Source organism: Macaca thibetana, chromosome 2, assembly GCF_024542745.1.
Source record: "Macaca thibetana thibetana isolate TM-01 chromosome 2, ASM2454274v1, whole genome shotgun sequence".
Taxonomy (NCBI): domain Eukaryota; kingdom Metazoa; phylum Chordata; class Mammalia; order Primates; family Cercopithecidae; genus Macaca; species Macaca thibetana.
The window spans coordinates 70,762,266-70,788,306 of NC_065579.1; the positions used below are offsets into that span (position 1 = coordinate 70,762,266).

General features: G+C 35.3%; 2 protein-coding genes across 7 annotated transcripts in view; one reads left to right on the top strand and one right to left on the bottom strand.

Moving 5' to 3' along the window:
• Positions 1–26,041, bottom strand: part of ZBBX (zinc finger B-box domain containing) — a 143,843-nt gene that overhangs the window by 106,374 nt on the left and 11,428 nt on the right. For 3 of the 6 annotated variants that reach the window (XM_050779954.1, XM_050779956.1, XM_050779953.1), the window contains exons 3-7: positions 25,409–25,522; positions 16,624–16,714; positions 11,414–11,462; positions 10,604–10,713; positions 980–1,075 (exon numbers count right to left, since the gene is read on the bottom strand). In XM_050779954.1, the coding sequence (XP_050635911.1) occupies positions 980–1,075; positions 10,604–10,713; positions 11,414–11,462; positions 16,624–16,714; positions 25,409–25,522 (460 nt within the window). Of the gene's footprint in view, positions 1–979; positions 1,076–10,603; positions 10,714–11,413; positions 11,463–13,424; positions 13,761–16,623; positions 16,715–25,408; positions 25,523–26,041 lie in introns of those variants that run through there. The other 3 variants (XM_050779955.1, XM_050779957.1, XM_050779958.1) reach the window with 3 other exon arrangements.
• Positions 8,732–26,041, top strand: part of SERPINI1 (serpin family I member 1) — a 480,054-nt gene continuing 462,744 nt past the window's right edge. The window contains exon 1 of the mRNA XM_050779977.1: positions 8,732–8,741. The gene's annotated coding sequence lies outside the window, so the exon portion shown is untranslated. The remainder of the gene's footprint in view (positions 8,742–26,041) is intronic.

Consider the following 26,041-nt stretch of genomic DNA (forward strand, 5'->3'; position numbering starts at 1 on the left):
AAGCTCTAAACATTGGGTGGTCACTCAAAAGTCACTGACTTTGGTGAATATTAGTTAGGTATGTTTTATGTTCTGTGGTCATCAGCACCCTTGGGTCATCAGCACCCTTGATGGCTACTGATATTTATCAGTATGTTGAGGTAAATGTAAAAATTGAAATTCACCAGTAATCTTTCTAAACACAGATCTGATTATCTCCATTCCTTTGCCTACAGATAATATTAAAACCCTTAACTAATTAAGAGTAGGATCCTACCATTACTCATCTCTGTAAGGTCACTGCCTAGCACACACCCTGCCTTCTAGGAAGTACTCAATAAATATTTGTTGAATAAATTACTATAAAATGAATAAGATCTATGACAAAGCAATGCATCATTAACTGTAATTAGTGTAATGCCATGTCTATATCTAACCGTATTTGTAGTTTAAGTATTAGAATCTTAAAGCCACTTGACAGAGTTTGAGTTTAGGCATTTCCAAAATCAGTGATCATATAAGGATAAATAAAAGGTCCTTATATGTACAGAAGGAAAAATAGAAACCTGAGAGATAAGCTTTCCTAAATAATAATGGGCAAGGTAAATAAGAACTAATTTTTAAATAAACTTGAAAACATAAGAGATTTATATCTAAAAACCGTAGAAATAATACTTAAAATAACCTATGCGTTCATTTAAAAACACGATTAAAATATTGTCTAATTTTTAAGTGTCAAGTTCACAGTCAGAATACATAATCTGAAGACTCTAAGCTGTTTCTGCAACTACATTAAAACAGTTTAAATAGTAAAATAGAGTCTAGATTAGTGTTCAATAAAACAATTTTAAGATATACCTCAGGATTGTCTGTATATAATAGAATTTTAGAAATTAGTGTAAATCATCCTGAGGTCTACATAACTAAACACATTTTAAATGTCTTTATGTGAAAACATTTTATAAACACACTACATGTAAATCATTTTAGAAAGCCATACCTGCAAAAGAGTTGTTCTGTGGAGCTTTAGTGCCCCTTTCTGGTGAATTTTAGCAAAGCATCCTGAACAATAATCTTCTCCACATTCAAGGCATACCTAAAAAGATATTTTTTTAAAAAATTACGTAATCTTATAAAAGAGTATGATTTTTAGAAAGTGTTTGCATAAAGATGTCATGTTTTAAATATTTATTTCTCTAATTAAATACCTATATCATCAGATTTGAGAAGCCTATCCCAGGCTTAGGACTAGTTAAGGGACTAGTTGTCCCAGTTAAGACTTAACTCTTTGAGGAAAACTAATTTGAAAACACTAATTATTCTTATAACAAAATAAATGTAGTAGTTTTAATGTAGGTTTTAGATGTATATTTTAGATGCATGGATGTATGCATAGTTTCTGAATAAATTATAAAACAACCAGTAGCCTCAGGTCAAACTTCTTGACCTGGTAAAAACTAAACAGTATTATCTCTGGGTGAATAATCCTTCATTTTTATGAGTTATTTTATCTTTCCGTATGGATTTACATGACATAATTACTTTCAAATGATATGCATACTCTTTGCCCTCCAAAATCCCTATACACTTCCCTGGAAGGTACTCCTTTACTGGTGGTTCTCAAAATATGGCTTTAAAATTTTTCTTACAAGCATCTCCAAAGGAAAAAAAAATACTGAAAAATACTGTATAAGAAAAATATACTGGATGGAACTATGTTACCATGTCTGTGATGTTAATAACTGATAAAATGATTATGGGCAGGTTTATATTTAACTTCCAAATTACGATGTTTAAAAATGTAATTTTAAAATTGTTGGACAAGTTAAATAATGTAAAACTTTGTACCTATGATGGTGCCAAGCAAAACTGAAAGAGAAAAGGAAACGGAAATTGGATGACAGGTTCAAGATGGTTGATTAAATGTACCTTGGGTGTGTCTTTCTATAGACAGGAGCCAAAGTATCAAGTAGATATTCACATTTCAAACAGACTGCCTGCGAGAGAACACCGGAATTCAGCAGAGAGATGATGGGAGACACTAAGGGTGAAGAAAAGAGAAATAGGTCTTCCTGCTTGGGGTCACTGGGATCTGGACCCAGGGAAGGAGTAAGTGAAGGATTTCCAATGCTTTCACATTCCTACCATGGACCTATGCAATCCTAAGTATGGAGAGATCTGGGAGCCCCATAGGCCTCCACACTAGCGTAGGGAGGTGTCTGGATATCACACAGAGGAATGGCTAGAACTCATGTGACATCCCATAGGCTTCCAAGTGCTGAGCAGCTGCACTAAGGTGCCATTCTTGGAGCCCATACCCCAAGGGTCTGAGTCCTGCCCAGAGACCACTGGTGCCCTTCCTGTCTGCAGGGCCGGGGAGCAAGAGGGGAGGCTGGGTGTTCTCATGCTCTGCCACTGCTAATGCATGACCTGGTGCATTCAGATCAAGCACCCCATGCCTGTCAGTCTCTCCCAAAACTGTCTACTGGCCTTTCCATTAGAGAATGTTCTGCCCTTCCTGGTGGCTGGCCCACAACATAGCCATCGCTGACCCACCAGTGTTCAGCTGGGGACCCGGGATCAGTCCAGCCCCTTTATCACAGCCAACTAACGGGCAGCGGGCTATATAGCATCAAATGCCTACATCAAAAAGATAGATCTCAAGTCAACAACCTAACATTACACCCCAAGGAACAACAACAACAAAAACAACAACATCAACAACAACAACAGAACAAGAGCAAACCAAACCCAAAGCTAGCAGAAAAAGAGAAATAACAAAGCTCAGAGAAGAAATAAATAAAATTGAGCCAAAAAATTTTAAAACTCAACAAAACGAAAAATTGGGTCTTTGAAAAAATTAATAAAATTGGTGGACCACTAGCTAAATTAAGAAAAATGAGAAAGGATTCAAATACGCACGATAAGACATGATAAAGGTGGCATTACAAGTGATACCATAGAAATACAAAAGATCATCAGAGACCACTATGAGCATCTCCACACACGAACTAGAAAACATATAGAAAATGGATAAATTCCTGGAAATGCATAGCCTCTCAAGACTGAAACAGGAAAAAAACAGAAATTCTGAACAGACCAATATGAGTAGTGAAGTTGTATCAGTAATAAAAATTTTCCCAAGAACGACAGCAACAAAAAAAGCCAAGATCAGACAGATTCACAGCAAATTCTACCAGTCATAAAAAGAAAAATTGATACTAATATACTGAAACTATTTCAAAAAAATCGAGGAGGAAATACTACCTACTCATTCTAAGAAGCCAGTGTAACACTGATACCAAAGCTAGGCAAGGACACAATAAAGTTTAGAGGTCAATAACATTAATAAACATAGATACAAAAGTTCTCAAAACAAATACTAGCAAATTGAATCCAACAACACATCAGAAAGATACTACTCCATAATCAAGTGGGTCTTATCCAGGGGATAGGGGATGTCTCAACATATGCAAACCAATAAATGTGATTCACCACATAAACAGAATTACAACCAAAACTGTATGATATCTCAGTAGATGCAGAAAAAGCATCTGATGACATTCAGCATCACTCCATGATAAAAACCCTCAACGAACTAGGCACAGAAGAAACATTCACAAAATAATAAAGGTCATAAGACAACAAACCCCAGCCAACATCTTACTGAACTGGGAAATGTCTAAAACATTCCCCCTAACAACTACAAAAAGTCAAGGATGCCTACTTTTACCACTTCTATTCAACATAGTATTGGAATTCCTAGCCAGAACAATCAGGCAAAAGAAAGAAATAAAAGGCATTCAGGCCGGGCGCGGTGACTCAGGTCTGTAATTCCAGCACTTTGGGAGGCTGAGGCGCGTATATCACGAGGTCAGCAGATCGAGACCATCCTGGCTAACATGGTGAAACTCCCGTCTCTACTAAAAAACAAACAAACAAACAAAAAACAACAACAACAATTAGCCGGGTGTGTTGGCAGACTCCTGTGGTTCCAGCTACTCAGGATGTTGCAGTGAGCCGAGATCATGCCACTGCACTCCAACCTGGGCGACAGAGCGAGACTCCGATTCAAAAAAAAAAAAATCTCAATTGGAAAAAAAGGAAGTCAAATTATTTCAATTATTTCTGTTTGCTAATGATGTTATCTTATGAGTAGAAAACCCTAACGGCTTCTCTGAAGACTCATCAATTGACTGGATAAAGAAAATGCTGTAAGATACGTACCATGGAATACTACTCCACTACGAAAAAGAATGATTTTATGTCTTTTGCAGCAACATGAAAGGAACGAGATGGAGGCCATTATCCTAAGTGAAATCACTCATAAACAGGAAGTCAAATACTGCATGATCTTACTTGTAAGTGGGAGAGCTAAACAACAGGTGTTAACTAAACACATGGACATACAGAGTAGAAAAATAGACATCCGAGACTCCATATATTGCAAGGGTGGGAGAGGGGTAAGGACTGAAAAATTACATAGTGGCTACAATGTTCCCATTCAGATGGTGGGTACTAAAAGCCCAGACACCATCACTACGCAATACCTCCAGGTAACAAAACTTCACTTGTACCAATTAAATCTATAAAAATAAAAATAATAATAATAAATTTTAACAAAGCAGTGATATATGTTTTATCTAATTTAATCCTCTCAACAACTCTATACATTTACAATCATTATCGTGTCTCCATAATGAAGAGGAATAACAAAGGAACATAATGATGAAGAATTTGTCCAGAGTCATAAAAGCTAACAGTGGGGACAGGAATTCAATCCTACCATGTGGCTCAAAGCTTAAGCTCTTAACCACAACACACATTACTAATCATTAAATTAATCATTTACAATAAGCTAAAATAGTAATCAGTTACAGATACTCTTCAACTTACAATGTGGCTACTGCCCAATAAACCCATCATAAATTGAAAACATTATAAGTTGAAAACGTATTTAGTACAACTAACCTACTAAGCATCATAGCTTAGCCTAGCTAACCTTAAATGTGCTCAAAACACTTACATTAGCTTACGTTTGGGCAAAATCATCTAACACAAACCTATTTTATAATAAATTGTTGAATATCTTGTGTTTTTCTTTAACCTTCATGATCACATGGCTGACTATGAACTTCCTAGCATCGTATTTTACCACATATCACTAGCCTGGGAAAATATCAAAATTTGAACTTTGAAGTATGGTTCCTACTGAATACATACTGTTTTTACACATCTTAAAGTCAAAAAATTGTAAGTCAAAAATGGTAAGTCAAGGACCATTTGTATTGAAAAACCTTGATAAAATCCACAGTAAAATAAAATTCAGCATTTAAAATGAATGCATGGTCTAGTATGTACCAAAATCCAAATGTATATTTTTCAAGTGTGATTAGCTAAAACAGGATGGACTTTTTACTTAATCTGAAGAAAAATAAACACTATCCCTAGCATAGAAACTAGTCCCCTCTTTCCATTCTTGTTTCATGAGCTACATTCTTCTGGAGAAATGATAAAAGCATTATCCTAAATCCATATTCTAAGTGTAAAATAAACTTTAAAATGATAATTTTATATAAATACATGGTTATATCATTATATTAATATGTATTTCAAAATATACTCTGCATAATTTTTATTTACTAAAACTTGCTAATTTTAAGTGAATTTCCCCTAAACATTTGGCACTGTTTTTACACTAAAATGCAGAAAACTGAAAATGAGTTTCAGCATATAATTGTAAGCCAAGTATCTGTTAACAACATACTTTCAGTAAAAGTAGCCAAACGAATATTTGTAGACTGGAAGATCAATGCTGGACTTGCAGAGTAAGCTTATATATTTTGTTATACAAGGATATTTGGATTCAAATTGAGCTAAAATGACCTCCAACTGGAAAATCTTTTTAGGCAGTTTGGACAACTGGCAGAAACATGCTAAAAATATAAATAAGGACTCCTTTCCACCACAGATGTTTCCTCGATGATGGAATATCCAACTGCAGTTTTAACAAATATCTTGTTAATCTGATGAATGCCAGATCAGTTGTGCTAAGCATCAGAATCCATTTGAGTTTAATTAAGTTATTCACATTTGCCAAATTAATATATAAGAAAATTGGAACTTTTGGGCTTTGTCTTTGCCATCAATATATGTAAATGGATAGGTCATTAAAAATTTTGCCAACAACAAAAGCACACTGTTTATTATCTTCCATCTATGTGCTGGACACAATGCTAAATATTTTACATGTATTAACTCATTACATGTAATAACTTTGAGGTACAGGTTACTATTATCCCTAGTAACCTATTTCACAAATGAGGAAACAGAGAAAAAGAGAGATTAAGTCATTTGCTGAAGGTCACATAGCTAATAACAGGTAAAGTTGAGTTTCAAACTCCCAAAACACAAGCCCTTAACTCTTATCTCCCATACACAATTTTCCCTGGTGAAGGCCAGGGAAATATATATATATATACACACACACACATATATATATCTCCTTTATATATATCCACATATACATGTATGTGGCCTTCAAATATATATATTCACTCTAATTATCCAGTCAGCATAACCATATGCAATGACAGATGCTAAGAACAAAAGATAACATCAGAGTTTAACAGTACCATGGTCTACTTCATTAAATCTGCCTAACTTGAATTTTTAAATAGCTTATTATTATGTGTTGACAACTAATACGGGATATTATTTTTATTCAAATAAAAGAACATTATTTCTTAAAATCTTTTAAAAGACTGTTTAAATTCTTTATTCTAAATTCTGGCTTGTCTACACAATGTTTCTCAGGTAAATCAGCTGTTTAATCACTGCATACAATGTCACTCTCATGTGCTTTCCAGCCAAGGCACATGCTGCTTATCTTGTCTGGGACATCCTTCTTCTTACTTTTCCTTCCTTCTTGAAAAACAGATCCTTTATTTTCAGGTCAAGCTCTATCTACTTGTGTCATACCTTTCAAGTTCCATGGCTCAAGTGCTTACCACAGAGTAGGAGTCACAAAAAATACTGACTCATAGCTCCTGTATAATTCCTTTTCAGATCATTAGGAGCAGATCCCAACAATTTAATTCAACCTGTAAGCACCTTTTAGCTTTCATACTTTTAACTTAAGACATTTGTTTATAATTTTTACAAATTTCTGGACAGTAATAATTGTTTAAGATTCCTTATTGTCGAACATCATATCAAATAATAAAATAATATAATAAGAAGAATATTATACTACCAAGAGCTAGGGTTTTACATTTAATATTATTATTAGCTCTTTATTAGATGTGCAGCATTCTAACTCAGAGTCCAGTTAAAACTGCCATTAAATAAACCTAACAATATAGATTTAAGTCAGAAATGATTATGGCTAAGTTCTCTAAAACTATAACATAATATACAAATATTAGTATATATAATCATTAAATTCTTCGAAGAGGAAACTGCTTTTTACCTATGTGTTATATTTAAAATTGCAAATGATGCTGCAGTACCTTCGATGATAACTGAAATGAAAATATGTCTAAATTAAGAGAATGTCTATATTATGAAATAGTTTCAAATAAATAATTCACTCATTAAATATTTGTTGAGTGCCTACCATACTGCAGGCATAATTCTAGGTGGTAGGCACACAGCATTGAACAAAACTAAACTTCTACCCTCATGAAGTTTACATTGCAGATAAGTAGAAAATAAACAAATATATATTAAATGATGATCAATATTACATAGACAAAAGAAATAGCTTCACAAAACTGGAGAGTGCAAATTAGCTTTTACTATTTTATAAAGGGCTATCAGAGTAGGTAATATTTGAGTTGATATTTATTGATATGAGGAAACTGTGAGGGAAGACTATTGGAAAAAAATTAAAGGCTCAATTTTGAACACGTTAAAATAGTGATGCCTATTAGACATTCATATAAAGGTGTTGAGTAGGTAGACTGAGCCAAAATTTCAGGGGAGAGGTATAAGGTGAATGTGTAAATTTGGGGATGATCAATATAGATAGGGTCTTTAAAGCCAAGAGAGTGGTTGATACTGCTAAAGAGTAAGTATAGATGGACAAGATTAGAGCCCTGTGGCATTCCAACATTAAGAGTTCAAAACAGAAAACCGGCAAAGAAGACAGAGAAGAAACAGATATCAATGTCAAATGAAATCAAGAAATCATAGTGTCCCAGAGCGAGCCAACTGAAGAAAATCATCGATAAGGAGAGGGATACTGTACTATAAAATATTCCTAATACATTAAGAACTGAGAATTGACCATTGTATATGAGAATGTGGAAGTCACTGGTTGACCTTGACAAACAGTTCCTGGATAGTAGTGGTGACCCAAAACTGAATGGAGAGAATTCAAGAGAGAATGGGAACCCAGTAATTCCAGTTCTGAGTGTATACCCAAAAGAACTGAAAGCAAGGTCTTAAAGAGGTATTTGTACACTTATGTTCATAGCAGTATGACTCATAATAGCCAAAAGGGGGAAGCAACCCAAGTGTCCACCAATGGATGAACAATTAAGCAAAATGTGGCACATCCATACAAAGGAATATTATTCAGCCTTACAAAACAAAGAAATCCTGTCATTCCACAATATGAATAAGCCTTGAGGATATTATGCTAAGTGAAATAAGCCAATAACTAAAAGGCAAATAGTGTATGATTTTACTTATAACAGGTAGAGTAGTCAAAATCTCAGAGACAGAAAGTAAAATACTATTTACTAGGGACTGGGGGGAATAGGGATGGGGAAGTGATTGTTTAATGGATATAGAGTTTCAGTTTTACAAAATGAAAACAGTTATGTGAATGAACGCTGGTGATGGTAGCATAACAATGTTAATGTACTTAACGCTACTAAACTGTATACTTAAAATAGCTAAGTTGATACATTTTATTTTATATGTATATCACCATAATTTTGTAAATGTTCATGAAATTGGTACCAATGAGAAGTTAAAGAGCAGTCAGAAGTCATAATTTTCTGTAACTTTTTCATTTCACTTTCACTGTATAGCTTTTTTTTTTTTTTTTTTTTTTTTTTTTCTTTTTTTGAGACAGAGTCTCACTCTGTCCCCCAAGCTGGAGTGCAGTGGCGAGATCTCGGCTCACCACAAGCTCTGCCTCCCGGGTTCACTCCATTCTCCTGTCTCAGCATCCTGAGTAGCTGGGACTACAGGGGCCCGCCAGCATGCCTGGCTAATTTTTTGTGTTTTTAATAGAGACAGAGTTTCACCGTGTTAGCCAGGACGGTCCTGATCTCCTGACCTCGTGATCCGCCCACCTCGGCCTCCCAAAGTGCTGGGATTAAAGGCGTGAGCCACCATGCCCAGCCTTCACTTTATAGCTTTTAAGAGAAGAATATAGGCCGGGAGCCGGTGGCTCACACCTGTAATCCCAGCACTTTGGGAGGCCAGGGTGGGTCCCATGAGGTCAGGAGATTGAGACCATCCTGACTAACACGGTGAAACCCCATTTCTACTAAAAACACAAAAAATTAGCTGGGCGTGGTGGTGCATGCCTGTAATTCCAGCTACTTGGGAGGCTGAGGGAGGAGAATTGCTTGAACTCGGGAGGCGGAGCTTGCATTGAGCCGAGATTGCGCCACTACACTCAAGCCTGGGCGACAGAGCCAGACTCTCTCTCAAAAAAAAAAAAAAAAAAAAAAAAAAAAAAGGGAGAGAGAGAGAGAGAGAAGAATATATGTCACTTGTGAGAAAAGAAAAAAAGACATACATAGCAGCCTTAAACATAATAGCAAAAATACTGAAACAACCCAAATGTCATTCAATATACGCATGGATAAACAAACTGTGTTATAACTGTACAATGGAATACTGCTCCATAATACAAATGAACACATTACCGATAAATTTAACATGGATGAATCACCATGTGGAGCAAAAGAAGCCAAAAATATATACTATATCATTCAATTTACATAAAGTTCAAGAACAGATATCACCAAATCTATAGTGTTAAAAATCAGGACAGTAGTGGCCTTGGTGTTGGGGATTGATTGGAAAAGGCACATGAGAACTTTCCAGGATAAAGGTAATCTTCTACGTACATTAATAAAAAGGTATCTGACTGTACATTGAAGCCCATCCATTTCATAGTAAATTATGCCTCAATATTAAAAAAAATAGACAATGGGAGGATACTATATGATGACAGCAAGTACAGACAACTCTTCAGAAGAGTTTTACAATAATGGGGTGCAGACTTGGAGGTCATAAAGAATTTTTTTGGTTTGGATTTTTTAAATTTAAAATTTAAAATTTTGGTTTGGCTTTGCTTTTGGATGGGAGATACTGCAGCATGTTTGTGTGCTAATAGGTATGATTCAGAGGAGCTGGGACAAAGTCTAAGGTGATGTCTTTAAACGAGAATGAGAGGATGAAATTCAGAGAATAAGTACAGGTGTTGGCTGTCCCCAGCAGCATGCATGCTCAACCCACAATAACAGTAATGAAGAAAAAGTATATGGCTACCAAGCAAGTTAAGTCGGGAGCGGTATATGAGGCCATGTGAAAATTCTAACTGCTTAATATACCTACTGCACAGTATATGTATATAAATACCATATAGTGTACATACTAGTAGAGCAGCTTTGTTTTCACACTGTCCACAAACTTTCCCATTTATCTTGGGTTTTCCACATTCTGAAGGATTTGCCATTTTATAATTAACTCTTGGTTTCACTGGCTCTGCAAGAAAAAAAACAATGTTACTCCAATCGTTTAAAAATATAATGTTAAGCTTTCCAATTGATAAATTAATGAAACTATGCACACTTCCCATCTCTGGATCTAACTGAAGCCCACATAGAACAAATTCTAAACATTTATAATTATACATATTCATAATACATATATGTATATAAATATATATTATATATATTTCTAAATTTTTTCTACCAAATTATATTAATCATGCAACATTAAATGTGTTTACTATCCTCCAGAAAAACATCTTATTTCCTTGAGAATTATTATAAATTCAAATTACATTTTTGGTTTTGCTATTATTAAACAATCTATTAAGATATAAAGCAATTTTTCTATTTTTAAAACTTTTCTAGAGTGAAATTTTAATTTATAATTTACACTGCTAAATTATCTTCCTTATTAAAACATTACATCAATAAAATTTAAGGAACAGTGCTGTAAAAGTCCTCACTTTTGAAAAATACTATTATTATAATCATGTATTAAGTTTACTTTTTTGACACAAAAGCTCCCCAAAATACTCGAATAAAATTTATGTTGAAAATCAACGTGTCATGATTTGCGGGTTTAGAATCTTTATACTGCACGAACAATTCTAAAACTTTAACTTTATTTGTAATTCAAATGTAAAAGAAAGGAATATCTTTAGCATTTAATAACATGGTGATAAACTATTTACCTTGAATCTGTTCCTTCAGTAATTTTAATTTCACTTTTCCAGCAGAAAACTGTATTAATAAAATAGACACTATTTGTCAGGTGTATATTATCTTATTCAGTGAAAGTTTAAGTTACTAACAAAAACATTAGAAAGCTGTAGCTTTGGTGCATTTTGAACAAAAATTTATTTTTAAAGAATAATATAAAATTAATAGGAGATCATCATTAAAGCATATGTGTACCTTTTAATTAATCTAATAGAAATCATAAAAAAGAAAATAAATTTTAAAAATATACGTAAACCAATTTTTGAAAACATAAATTGTCTTTTAAACAAAAATCATTATATGTCATCATGTAATGATTTTAGGAAAGTGCTAGTGTTCAAATATTGTAAAGGTTTAATACATCTTTTCTATTTCTGCTCTTTCTGAGGCACACAGTCTAATATTTGTGTAAGCTGAATCTAAACTGAATTGTGACTAATCTATTCTGCTTACATTACTATAGAAACCATATTATTTTACTTGCCCAATTTAGACAACTACATGTGTAGGCATCACAGACTTATCCTTCAAAAGTGTTATTAGTGATCCCTGACTTTCCTAAATATTAGTCAAAAAAAATTGAATAAATAAGATTCACTGCTAGATATTTCAAATAAATCTTCACTTAAAATTTGGGGATTTTAATATTTTAGGAAATAAAATACACTTGCCAATTGAACATGCTTGCCTTGATCTTATTAAAACCAACATTTAAAGTACACAAACGAGAATGAAGGATGGTATGCATTTATATAGAGACTGTCAATTCAGGCCTAGTTTTCAATTTGCAATTTGCATGCTCAATTGCTCAATTTGTACGTGAGAATATGAGAACAATGGCTTCCTCTATATCTATGGCTGTACCAACTGCAGTCATCTGAAAATGTAGGCCTAATTATTCTCAGTGAATCTAGTGGTTTTGCTTCAAAGGGGCAGTTATTTTTCACATTCTTCAAAGTAACTGCCCAGATGCTATGTACCAAACATAGCAGAAAAGAAAACAAGATTGAAATAATCAATTTTTCTATGAACCACACTTTTATTTTTAAACTGCTAATGTTATACAAGTTACAGATAATCTAATCTCATTTTTCATAACCAAATTATCCAGTATGATTACTTTAATGATACATCTGAATTGAAATATGATTAGTGTGGTTATAGGCTACCCTAGATGGAATGGATAGATATGCCCAAGCAAAATGAACCCATTATTCGGGAAATTGTATAATTTGTTTTTATTATTATGATTAATATTGTTCTGCTCTATGAACACAGCCATATTTATTTCAAGTAATTCAAATTGCATAAAAATATTTCAGTGAACAAACTGCTAGCTGCTATTTTTAGACAAATAGAATTTCCTCATAGGTCTGATTTTTATCCATTTGGGAAAGGGTTGGAGGTAGGGTTGAACCAAGGATACACATACTTACGCAAACACACATATACACATATACACACATGTACATACACATATATAATACATGCATATCTATATATACATATAGATAGAAAGATGGATATCTGTATATGTTTGTATATACAAATGTCAGGAACTTAATATACTAAAGCCTATGACTTATTAATGTGCTGACTCCCCCACCAGTAGGTATTGAAGGGGCGCTATCAGGGGGCAGGAAATCTTAGTGGATTTACCACACAGACATATTATCTAAGCCACTGGGGTCAGACTATGTTGTCATTATCAGCCTCCCTGGCATTCACAAATACCTCTGAACTCCCACCAATGCCTTCATCTGCCACACTGAGCCCAAACTTCTCCCACAAGTCATCTTTCAGACGTTCTCACTGTCAACCCAATTAGCTACTGAAACTTTGCAATTCTGTACTAATTGTCGTTCCTTCCAAACCCCTACTGCCATTCCATGGAGCTTCTATTAAATAGTCATTTATGTATCTTATGCTTTAAACCATTCCCAAAAATGTTTCACTCAAAAGTTTACATCAACTGAAAGCCACCTTTACTTAGACACAGTCTTCACCAAAGCACTTCCCATAGGACCTAGCTCCTTTCCACTTCCTTTCACACACCAGGAGAGAGAAAATTTTTCGATTTGCTCTTCAGTGCTGCTTCCAGAATATGATTCTGCTATTATGATTCAGCAAAGTTGCCTCTACTGTAGGTCCCCACCATCCACTTATTGCCTGTGTCAATATCTAGGATCTCTTCCACCTGAACTTCAGCAACCTGCTCAGTATTTCTCTCCATCACATTTCTGCTTGACAGTCTTAGAGACTTCAATGTACGTGTTCACCTGACATCCTGGTTTGAAGACCCTCCAACATGCTGGCTACTGTGAACATCTAAATGCCTCTTCAGCCACCTCACCATTATGACCAAATCTGGCACGTAAGCAGCATTCTGAATAGCCACACTTTCAAAATCTCAGACTGAAAACTTTTTCAGTGCCAACATCAATCACCTTATCTCTTCCCTCTGATACCTCCAATATCTATGTACCACTGTGATAAAAATAATACTATAGAGTCTCCTACAAATCCATGCTGAACAACCTCAGTAGGCTCTATGGTTCTTTGGCAATCCATTTACTCATTTGCTACTAATCCCCAACCACAACTCCCACAGCGGCTACTCCAAATCTCTTCATTCCCAAGAACTCAAATTCATCCCATTTCCATTCATTCACCTGAGAAGATGATATTGTCTTCAACTGTCCTAAGAAAGTTGAGGTCTTCCTTTTAAAATGTTTCAGTGTCCTACCTCACCACTTGTCAAAAAAATCTCTAAAATTTATTTTCATTGCCACCTGTTTTTTCTCCCACCTTTCTTGTCTCACACACAAAAAAATATGTCTTCCTTCCTTGGTGAAGGCCTCTTTAACGAACCATCACTTCAAAGACCACACACCCTGCAACTGGCACCTCTTTCATCCACATTTTTACTCTTTCCTCTACTCAGATGTCCATCTTTCATTCTACAAACTGGCTCACATCATCTTGCCAATTCTAGAAAAGAATTTAATAAAGTCTTTCCTTGATTCTATTAAACCCTTGAAAGGTCACCCTCTACTTTCATGCTGGTTGCAACAATAGTCTTTACTCACTGCTTCCCATCCTTTTCTTTTCAACCAATTGAAATCTACTTTCTTATTTAATATTGACGCACTCATCACATTTAGGGCTTTTAAATATTTTCATTATCCAGGAATAGACATTTTAATGTAATGTTTAGGTATCATTACAAAGTGGTTTCACATATTTCAAAGAGTTTTTGACATTGCTCAAAAGCTCTTTGAAGTAGTAGGTATTATTATGCAAGTTTACAAATATGGTAATAGAGGCTTGGAAAGATTAAGTGAATGTTAATCTATATAATCTAATGCAGAATTTCCAGACCTCAGCATCACTGACATTTGGGGCCAAATAATTCTTTGTTGTGGGGGTTGTCAAGTGCATTGTAGGATGTTTAGCAGCACCCCTAGCCCTTATTCACTATATATCTTTAGGAAAAAACACACATAAAAACAACAACAACAACAAAGTGTATCTCTCAATGTTAACAACTGAAAATGTCTCCAGACATTGTCAAATATCTCCTGAGAAGCAAAATTGTCCCCTTGAGAAACACTGGTCTAAATAGATACTCAAAACGTTTTTCACTACACAATATATTGGACATTATTGACTTCATATTTTCTAGAAATGTTCTCCTTTACTTTTGTCCTTATAACATTGAACTACTTCGATTTTACCTCTGCTATTCTTTTTCTTCTCAATCTCTCTTCACTAGGGAGCTGGCAAATTATCTTAGACAAGCCTGAGAGCTTATATGTTAAATCTTGGCCCTGACTTTTGACCTTGAGTGAGTTATTTAATTTTTTTGATGTTAAATTATTTCATCTGTGAAACTGGAATAATAACAACATCCTCTTAGGAGTGATATAAGCACTTAATGAGATAAGAAAGGAAAAGAAGTTAAACCGTTGACTGGTATTAACACTTATTGAGCTTATTGAGTGAATATTACAGTTCTCTTTGCCAATATAGTTTACACACTGGCTTTCTTTAAGCTTTATTCTTTATACCTCTCTACTTTTTACAAATCCCTAGGGAGTACATTTAGTCCTTTAACTTCAACTTTCTTGAAAATTCAAACAAAACCCTAAATGTATACCCTGTACTTTTCTGAGTCCCTTCTTTATGCTGTCTCTTAGTCAATCCAGCCTGTAATAACAATTATATGTTTGACTTCCTCTTCTCCTTTCTTACTCTTTCATGGTTCCACATTTTTCTTTATATATGTTTTTCTACCCTTTTAATTCAGCCTCCTTTCATCTGACCTATAGATTCTTTTAATAGTCTTACAAATAGCCTGTTTCTAGTGAGATAAGTTTTTTTTAATTTTGGGGGTTAAAACTTTTATAATTGATTTTTCCCTAAGATAGATGACACTAGAGAATAAAATGCTTTCTCAAAGCCAAAAACTTTAGAAGTGCCAAGTAAGATCTTTGTAGATTCCAACTGACCCAATGAAAGTTTAATGATAGGTACATAAAAAACAAAAGCTGTGTAAGTTAATATTTACCAAGTCATGAATCTTGCACTAAAGAATCCAGAAGCAAAACTGTTTTCTTTATGTAAAAACACTTATCTGATTTTCATCTTCAATATAATATTATATTTTATAGTATACAGTAAAGGAACAGCAATTCTATAGCTGGGAAACTGAAAAGCATTTTTTTCCTTGGGTATATTTACACATGGAATCAACAGTATATGAATAATAAATTAGTATTGAAGCAGAATATAAAACACTAAACAAATTTGATATAAAAGTAGGAATAAAGTCTCTCATTTGTTATATTAAACAACATTAGCTTTCACCTTAGGTTAGAAGTATTGAGTTCTATTTTATATACTTTAAACCAGATCCACACTGAATGGAAAAATTCAGTTTGGAATATGGACAAATTCACTGCAAGGTAAAATTTTGAAATCAGTTTGTAGCTGAAAAACAAAAACATAATTGAATAATGAAAGTTGCATATTACCCTACAAAATAAATCAAAAATTGAATAATATACAAAGTTGTTAAAATAAGGAGACCATATTCTGAGTATAGAAGAAAATGCAAGACCTAAAACAGAATATCTTCTTGCTTAGCAGAATGCATAAGAATCAAATAGTATCTTCTTACCTTAATAACATTTCCTTTATTTTTTGACATCATATATGATTGATTACCCAATTTGCCCACTTTTCCAGATTTCCAGTAATATTCGCTTGACCTTTAATATATATAAATAAGACAAAATATAATTACTAAATACATTTCTCCCTTTAATGAAAAGAAATATAGTTTTCCTGTTTCAGGAAATGGAAATTCAGTTGTTAACATGCAAAAAAAAAAAAAAAGCAAAAAATGAAAATGAAATATCAATAATGTCAAAATATCCTCAGTAATTTTAAAATATAGCTTTATCATATTTGTGACTTTTGTGGAGAAATGAATAAAATGAAATAGACAAACTCAAATGAAGAATTCTATTTCCTTGATATTCACAATGACTAAAGATAGCTTTCTTAATTTATAGGAAACTTTACAGGTCTTTATGCAATTTTAAAAGCTAAATGTCCACAAATGTAAAGAAGAAAAGCAAGCAAACCAGTACCCCAAAATATTCAGTGGATCTAGTAAGTGATGAATTCCTTGTTAAAACCTCTAATGATCTCCCACATTGAAACATAACAGAGATTACAAAGAAGGCATACTTCAGCTGTACAGTTTTTGAAGCACATTTACTTGAGCATAACAAAATATTTTTGAAGTTATCAAGCCAGAGAGTCCAATTATCATTAAAAATAATAATAAGAAAAACAGTTGCTCAACATCACACAGAATAAATAATTAAGATTGGAGCACTACTATCTTCCTGGCTAGTGAGTGGCAGGTTCTCACTCTGGCTATGACATTTAATATCTGTGTGACCTCAGAAAACAATGTAAAAACTCAGTCATGCTTTAAAATGTTAAGAATCATCTAGAAAAGCTTCCACAGCTAAGAAAAACTCACTCATTAGGGTTGATTTCAGCAACTCTGATTCTCAGATGAGTATCATGATCCATTTAGGAGTCCAAACAAAGTTCGAATCAGTGAAGGTTAAAGAATTGGCCACTAGATCATTAAAAGCAGCAAGACACATAATAAACTTTGTCATCCTGGATGACATACAACATGAGATGCTCTGATTAAACCAATGCTCTAATTATTAGAGGGGCTATGTATATGAGTTATGCATATTTTTCAAATAATTGGACTCTAAAGATAAATACTACTGAAAGTATAATGAGCACATTTGAATTGTCATTAAAGGTTAAGAAAGTATTTCTAGGTATTTGACGGTCATCACTTTGAGGACTAAACAAAAGTTAATTTAATATACAAACAGTTTGGTGATATTTAGTACCAGCAAACGGACATGAAACATGCACTCTCATACACTGTAGGGAAAGATTATAAAGTTTTGACACCTATTTGGAAGACAATTTCTCAATATCTATCACAATGTAAAATGCAAATAACATATTGACCTAAAATTACAGAGGTAGGAATTTATCCCACAAATAGCTTTGCATATGTAAGTGAAAATACATGAAGAAGCATGTTCACGGAAGCATTTATAATCATAAGACACTAAAAACATAATAAAGATCTGAAAAATAAATGCTATTATATCCACACAAAAAATACTATGTAGCCACTAAGAAAATTAGGCTAATTTTCTTATCACATCAAGGCATTCTCATGTGATAAGAGCACTAAGATATATTAAGTAAAATAGTAGGATATGAATTAATTTCCATATTTTTAGATGAACTCATCTGTAAAAAAAAAAGTAAAAGACACAATATATTCAACAGATATACTCACTGAAAACAAAATACATTCATATACATGTATATATGTAGGCTTATACAAAGATAAGACATTTGTGGAGATTTTTAGTCATTAAAACGGGTGCTAGAAAATGGGCTGGGAGTTAGCCTAGAACTAAGAAGAGAGAATTTCCATCACATAATTATTAGTTCTGTTTGTTATCATTTATATTATTTTATAAGAAAACAATAAATTCAGTAAAATTAGTACACATATATAAGCACAATATTAGAAAGTTTTCATTAATAAAATTTCAGCTAACTAGCATTTGCTAAAAATATTTTAAATATACTTAAGGGTTTGAGCAATTCTGATTTTATATATATATATATATATATATATATATGTCATAGCATTTATTTTTCAGATCTTCATTATGTATATATATGTGAACTCTTGCTCCCAAAAGCCTTTGAATAAATAAAAATGACTCTAAACATAAACTGGTGTTTATTTGCTATTGATGGCAATTTTCTGAGAGCAAAAGGTAAAGTGTGCACTGCTGTAGTAAACATTCCAGACCATAAAACAATGAAAAGCAAAAAGTTAAATAAAAAGGAAATAAGAAAGGATAAGACCCGCAGTCGAGACTGGATGAGAGGCGAAGCAAGATGGCCGAATAGGAACAGATCCAGTCTCCAACTCCCAGCGCAAGCGACACAGAAGACCGGTGATTTCTGCATTTTCAACTGAGGTACTGGGTTCATCTCACTAGGGAGTGCCGGACAATCGGTGCTGGTCCGCTGCTGCAGCCCAACCAGCGAGAGCTGAAGCAGGGCGAGGCATTGCCTCACCTGGGAAGTGCAAGGGGAAAGGGAATCCCTTTACCTAGCCAGGGGAACTGAGACACACACCACCTGGAAAATCGGGTAACTCCCACCCCAATACTGCGCTTTAAGCAAACAGGCACACCTGGAGATAATATCCCACACTTGGCTGGGAGGGTCTCACGCCCATGGAGCCTCCCTCATTGCTAGCACAGCAGTCTGCCATCTAACCGCAAGGCAGCAGCAAGGCTGGGGGAGGGGCGCTCGCCATTGCTGAGGCTTAACTAGGTAAACAAAGCCGCTGGGAAGCTCGAACTGGGTGGAGCTCACAGCAGCTCAAGGAAACCTGCCTGTCTCTGTAGACTCCACCTCTGGGGACAGGGCACAGATAACAATAAAAGAAGCAGAAACCTCTGCAGACGCAAAGGACTCTGTCTGAAAGCATTGAAGAGAGCAGTGGATCTCTCAACACAGAGGTTGAGAGCTGAGAAGGGACAGACTGCCTGCTCAAGTGGGTCCCTGACCCCTGAGTAGCCTAACTGGGAGACATCCCCCACTAGGGGCAGTCTGACACCCCACACCTCACAGGGTGGAGTACACCACTGAGAGGAAGCCTCCAAAGCAAGAATCAGACAGGTACACTCGCTGTTCAGAAATATTCTATCTTCTGCAGCCTCTGCTGCTGATACCCAGGCAAACAGGGTCTGGAGTGGACCTCAAGCAATCTCCAACAGACCTACAGCTGAGGGTCCTGACTGTTAGAAGGAAAACTATCAAACAGGAAGGACACCTACACCAAAACCCCATCAGTACGTCACCATCGTCAAAGACCAGAGGCAGATAAAACCACAAAGATGGGGAAAAAGCAGGGCAGAAAAGCTGGAAATTCAAAAAATAACAGCGCATCTCCCCCGGCAAAGGAGCGCAGCTCATCGCCAGCAACGGATCAAAGCTTGACAGAGAATGACTTTGACGAGATGAGAGAAGAAGGCTTCAGTCCATCAAACTTCTCAGAGCTAAAGGAGGAATTACGTACCCAGTGCAAAGAAACTAAAAATCTTGAAAAAAAAGTGGAAGAATTGATGGCTAGAGTAATTAATGCAGAGAAGGTCATAAACGAAATGAAAGAGATGAAAACCATGACACGAGAAATACGTGACAAATGCACAAGCTTCAGTAACTGACTCGATCAACTGGAAGAAAGAGTATCAGTGATTGAGGATCCAATGAATGAAATGAAGTGAGAAGAGAAACCAAAAGAAAAAAGAAGAAAAAGAAATGAACAAAGCCTGCAAGAAGTATGGGATTATGTAAAAAGACCAAATCTACGTCTGATTGGGGTGCCTGAAAGTGAGGGGGAAAATGGAACCAAGTTGGAAAACACTCTTCAGGATATCATCCAGGAGAACTTCCCCAACCTAGTAGGGCAGGCCAACATTCAAATCCAGGAAATACACAGAATGCCATAAAGATACTCCTCGAGAAGAGCAACTCCAAGACACATAATTGCCAGATTCACCAAAGTTGAAATGAAGGAAAAAAATCTTAAGGGCAGCCAGAGAGAAAGGTCGGGTTACCCACAAAGGGAAGCCCATCAGACTAACAGCAAATCTCTCGGCAGAAACTCTCCAAGCCAGAAGAGAGTGGGGGCCAATATTCAACATTCTTAAAGAAAAGAATTTTCAACCCAGAATTTCATATCCAGCCAAACTAAGTTTCATAACTGAAGGAGAAATAAAATCCTTTACAGATAAGCAAATGCTTAGAGATTTTGTCACCACGAGGCCTGCCTTACAAGAGACCCTGAAGGAAGCACTCAACATGGAAAGGAACAACCGGTACCAGCCATTGCAAAAACATGCCAAAATGTAAAGACCATCGAGGCTAGGAAGAAACTGCATCAACTAACGAGCAAAATAACCAGTTAATATCATAATGGCAGGATCAAGTTCACACATAACAATCTTAACCTTAAATGTAAATGGACTAAATGCTCCAATTAAAAGACATAGACTGGCAAACTGGATAAAGAGTCAAGACCCATCAGTCTGCTGTATTCAGGAGACACATCTCACATGCAGAGACATACATAGGCTCAAAATAAAGGGATGGAGGAAGATTTACCAAGCAAATGGAGAACAACAGAAAGCAGGGGTTGCAATACTAGTCTCTGATAAAATAGACTTTAAACCATCAAAGATCAAAAGAGACAAAGAAGGCCATTACAAATGGTAAAGGGATCAATTCAACAGGAAGAACTAACTATCCTAAATATATATGCACCCAATACAGGAGCACCCAGATTCATAAAGCAAGTCCTTAGAGACTTACAAAGAGACTTAGACTCCCATACAATAATAATGGGAGACTTCAACACTCCACTGTCAACATTAGACAGATCAACGAGACAGAAAGTTAACAAGGATATCCAGGAATTGAACTCATCTCTGCAGCAAGCAGACCTAATAGACATCTATAGAACTCTCCACCCCAAATCAACAGAATATACATTCTTCTCAGCACCACATCACACTTATTCCAAAATTGACCACATAATTGGAAGTAAAGCACTCCTCAGCAAATGTACAAGAACAGAAATTATAACAAACTGTCTCTCAGACCACAGTGCAATCAAACTAGAACTCAGGACTAAGAAACTCAATCAAAACCGCTCAACTACATGGAAACTGAACAACCTGCTCCTGAATGACTACTGGGTACATAACAAAATGAAGGCAGAAATAAAGATGTTCTTTGAAACCAATGAGAACAAAGATACAACATACCAGAATCTCTGGGACACATTTAAAGCAGTGTGTAGAGGGAAATTTATAGCACTAAATGCCCACAAGAGAAAGCAGGAAAGATCTAAAATTGACACTCTAACATCACAATTAAAAGCACTAGAGAAGCAAGAGCAAACACATTCGAAAGCTAGCAGAAGGCAAGAAATAACTAAGATCAGAGCAGAACTGAAGGAGATAGAGACACAAAAAACCCTCCAAAAAATCAATGAATCCAGGAGTTGGTTTTTTGAAAAGATCAACAAAATTGACAGACTGCTAGAAAGACTAATAAGAAAAGAGAGAAGAATCAAATAGATGCAATAAAAAATGATAAAGGGGATATCACCACCGACCACACAGAAATACAAACTACCATCAGAGAATACTATAAACACCTCTACGCAAATAAACTGGAAAAACTAGAAGAAATGGATAATTTCCTGGACACTTACACTCTTCCAAGACTAAACCAGGAAGAAGTTGAATCCCTGAATAGACCAATAGCAGGCTCTGAAATTGAGGCAATAATTAATAGCCTACCAACCAAAAAAAGTCCAGGACCAGATGGATTCACAGCTGAATTCTACCAGAGGTACAAGGAGGAGCTGGTACCATTCCTTCTGAAACTATTCCAATCAATAGAAAAAGAGGGAATCCTCCCTAACTCATTTTATGAGGCCAACATCATCCTGATACCAAAGCCTGGCAGAGACACAACAAAAAAAGAGAATTTTAGACCAATATCCCTGATGAACATCGATGCAAAAATCCTCAATAAAATACTGGCAAACCGGATTCAGCAGCACATCAAAAAGCTTATCCACCATGATCAAGTGGGCTTCATCCCTGGGATGCAAGGCTGGTTCAACATTCGCAAATCAATAAACATAATCCAGCATATAAACAGAACCAAAGACAAGAACCACATGATTATCTCAATAGATGCAGAAAAGGCTTTTGACAAAATTCAACAGCCCTTCATGCTAAAAACGCTCAATAAATTCGGTATTGATGGACCGTACCTCAAAATAATAAGAGCTATTTATGACAAACCCACAGCCAATATCATAGTGAATTGGCAAAAACTGGAAAAATTCCCTTTGAAAACTGGCACAAGACAGGGATGCCCTCTCTCACCACTGCTATTCAACATAGTGTTTGAAGTTCTGGCTAGGGCGATCAGGCAAGAGAAAGAAATAACGGGTATTCAGTTAGGAAAAGAAGAAGTCAAATTGTCCCTGTTTGCAGATGACATGATTGTATATTTAGAAAACCCCATTGTCTCAGCCCAAAATCTCCTTAAGCTGATAAGCAACTTCAGCAAAGTCTCAGGATACAAAATTAATGTGCAAAAATCACAAGCATTCTTATACACCAGTAACAGACAAACACAGAGCCAAATCAGGAATGAAATTCCATTCACAATTGCTTCAAAGAGAATAAAATACCTAGGAATCCAACTTACAAGGGATGTAAAGGACCTCTTCAAGGAGAACTACAAACCACTGCTCAGTGAAATAAAAGAGGACACAAACAAATGGAAGAACATACCATGCTCATGGATAAGAAGAATCAATATTGTGAAAATGGCCATACTGCCCAAGGTTATTTATAGATTCAGTGCCATCCCCATCAAGCTACCAATGAGTTTCTTCACAGAATTGGAAAGAACTGCTTTAAAGTTCATATGGAACCAAAAAAGAGCCCGCATCTCCAAGACAATCCTACGTCAAAAGAACAAAGCTGGAGGTATCACACTACCTGACTTCAAACTATACTACAAGGCTACAGTAACCAAAACAGCATGGTACTGGTACCAAAACAGAGATATAGACCAATGGAACAGAACAGAGTCCTCAGAAATAATACCACACATCTACAGCCATCTGATCTTTGACAAACCTGAGAGAAACAAGAAATGGGGAAAGGATTCCCTATTTAATAAATGGTGCTGGGAAAATTGGCTAGCCATAAGTAGAAAGCTGAAACTGGATCCTTTCCTTACTCCTTATATGAAAATTAATTCAAGATGGATTAGAGACTTAAATGTTAGACCTAATACCATAAAAACCCTAGAGGAAAACCTAGGCAGTACCATTCAGGACATAGGCATGGGCAAAGACTTCATGTCTAAAACACCAAAAGTAATGGCAGCAAAAACCAAAATTGACAAATGTGATCTAATTAAACTAAAAAGCTTCTGCACAACAAAAGAAACTACCATCAGAGTGAACAGGCAACCTACAGAATGGGAGAAAATTTTTGCAATCTACTCATCTGACAAAGGGCTAATATCCAGAACCTACAAAGAACTCAAACAAATTTACAAGAAAAAAACAAACAACACCATCAAAAAGTGGGCAAAGGATATGAACAGACATTTCTCAAAAGAAGACATTCATACAGCCAACAGACACATGAAAAAATGCTCATCATCACTGGCCATCAGAGAAATGCAAATCAAAACCACAATGAGATACCATCTCACACCAGTTAGAATGGCAATCATTAAAAAGTCAGGAAACAACAGGTGCTGGAGAGGATGTGGAGAAATAGGAACACTTTTACACTGTTGGTGGGATTGTAAACTAGTTCAACCATTATGGAAAACAGTATGGCGATTCCTCAAGGATCTAGAACTAGATGTACCATATGACCCAGCCATCCCATTACTGGGGACATACCCAAAGGATTATAAATCATGCTGCTATAAAGACACATGCACACGTATGTTCATTGCGGCACTATTCACAATAGCAAAGACTTGGAATCAACCCAAATGTCCATCAGTGACAGACTGGATTAAGAAAATGTGGCACATATACACCATGGAATACTATGCAGCCATAAAAAAGGATGAGTTTGTGTCCTTTGTAGGGACATGGATGCAGCTGGAAACCATCATTTTTAGCAAACTATCACAAGAACGGAAAACCAAACACCGCATGTTCTCACTCATAGGTGGGAACTGAACAATGAGATCACTTGGACTCGGGAAGGGGGACATCACACACTGGGGCCTATTATGGGGAGGGGGGAGGGGGGGAGGGATTGCATTGGGAGTTATACCTGATGTAAATGACGAGTAGTTGGGTGCTGACGAGTTGATGGGTGCAGCACAGCAACATGGCACAAGTATATATATGTAACAAACCTGCACGTTATGCACATGTACCCTAGAACTTAAAGTATAATAATAATAAAAAATAAATAAATAAATAAATAAAATTAATTCAGTCAAAAAAAAAAAGAAAGGATAAGACCCAATAATGTTCAGAAGAAACAAAATAATGGTAATTTTAAAAAGCAACATGCCTCATCTAAGTGGCACAAAAACAAAAAAATAGAAGGCCTTTGCTATTGCTCGTTCATTAGTTAAAGTCAGAAATTATCCATCCATTAAATGCTTTTATTGGAATGACAACAGTATATAAAATCGTTCTTTAAATAATTTAGTTGATTCATCTAAAATTCTCTAAGAGTTTCACCCACTCTCTTTCTTCCTTTTCTTTGCTTCTTGTGGATCGGAATTCTTGCAGTTTCTTCTCCATCTCTTGGTTCTCAAACTCTAACTGTACTTTCTCCATTCGCAGTTCTTGAGCATTTCTGAAGACGTAAGATTTAAATGGAGTAAGCAGAAAAACAAGCAAAGCCAAAATAATTTTATACAATCTTTTCCTGTTAAATTAGAATCATGAATAATAAGTAAAATATTTTACCTATTTCTTTTTTACTACTCTGAAATCTGGTTTTTAAAGTTAGCATTTGCCTTCCATCAAAATCCTGAAGCAAATTATCTCTTCAAATCTTAGACTTTTGTTTTAATTATTACATTGCTAGGGGTTCAAAATTATAATTAACTTCATATATAAGGCATGTTTTTATATATACACAAATATCTATGACATACAAACAGAAAACAAAATAAAAATATTTTCTAATTTTCATATTGTTTTGCCTCCAATGTAATCAAGTAGTTTGAAGCATAGTATTTAAAACAATAGACAAAACATACATTTTTGCTGAGCTGGTCATCTCCGAAGTTTTAAACCTCTACCTTTATGTCATATATGTATGATGAGGGGGAAAAGGTAGTACCTGTTTGAGACCTATTAAGAAGAAAGC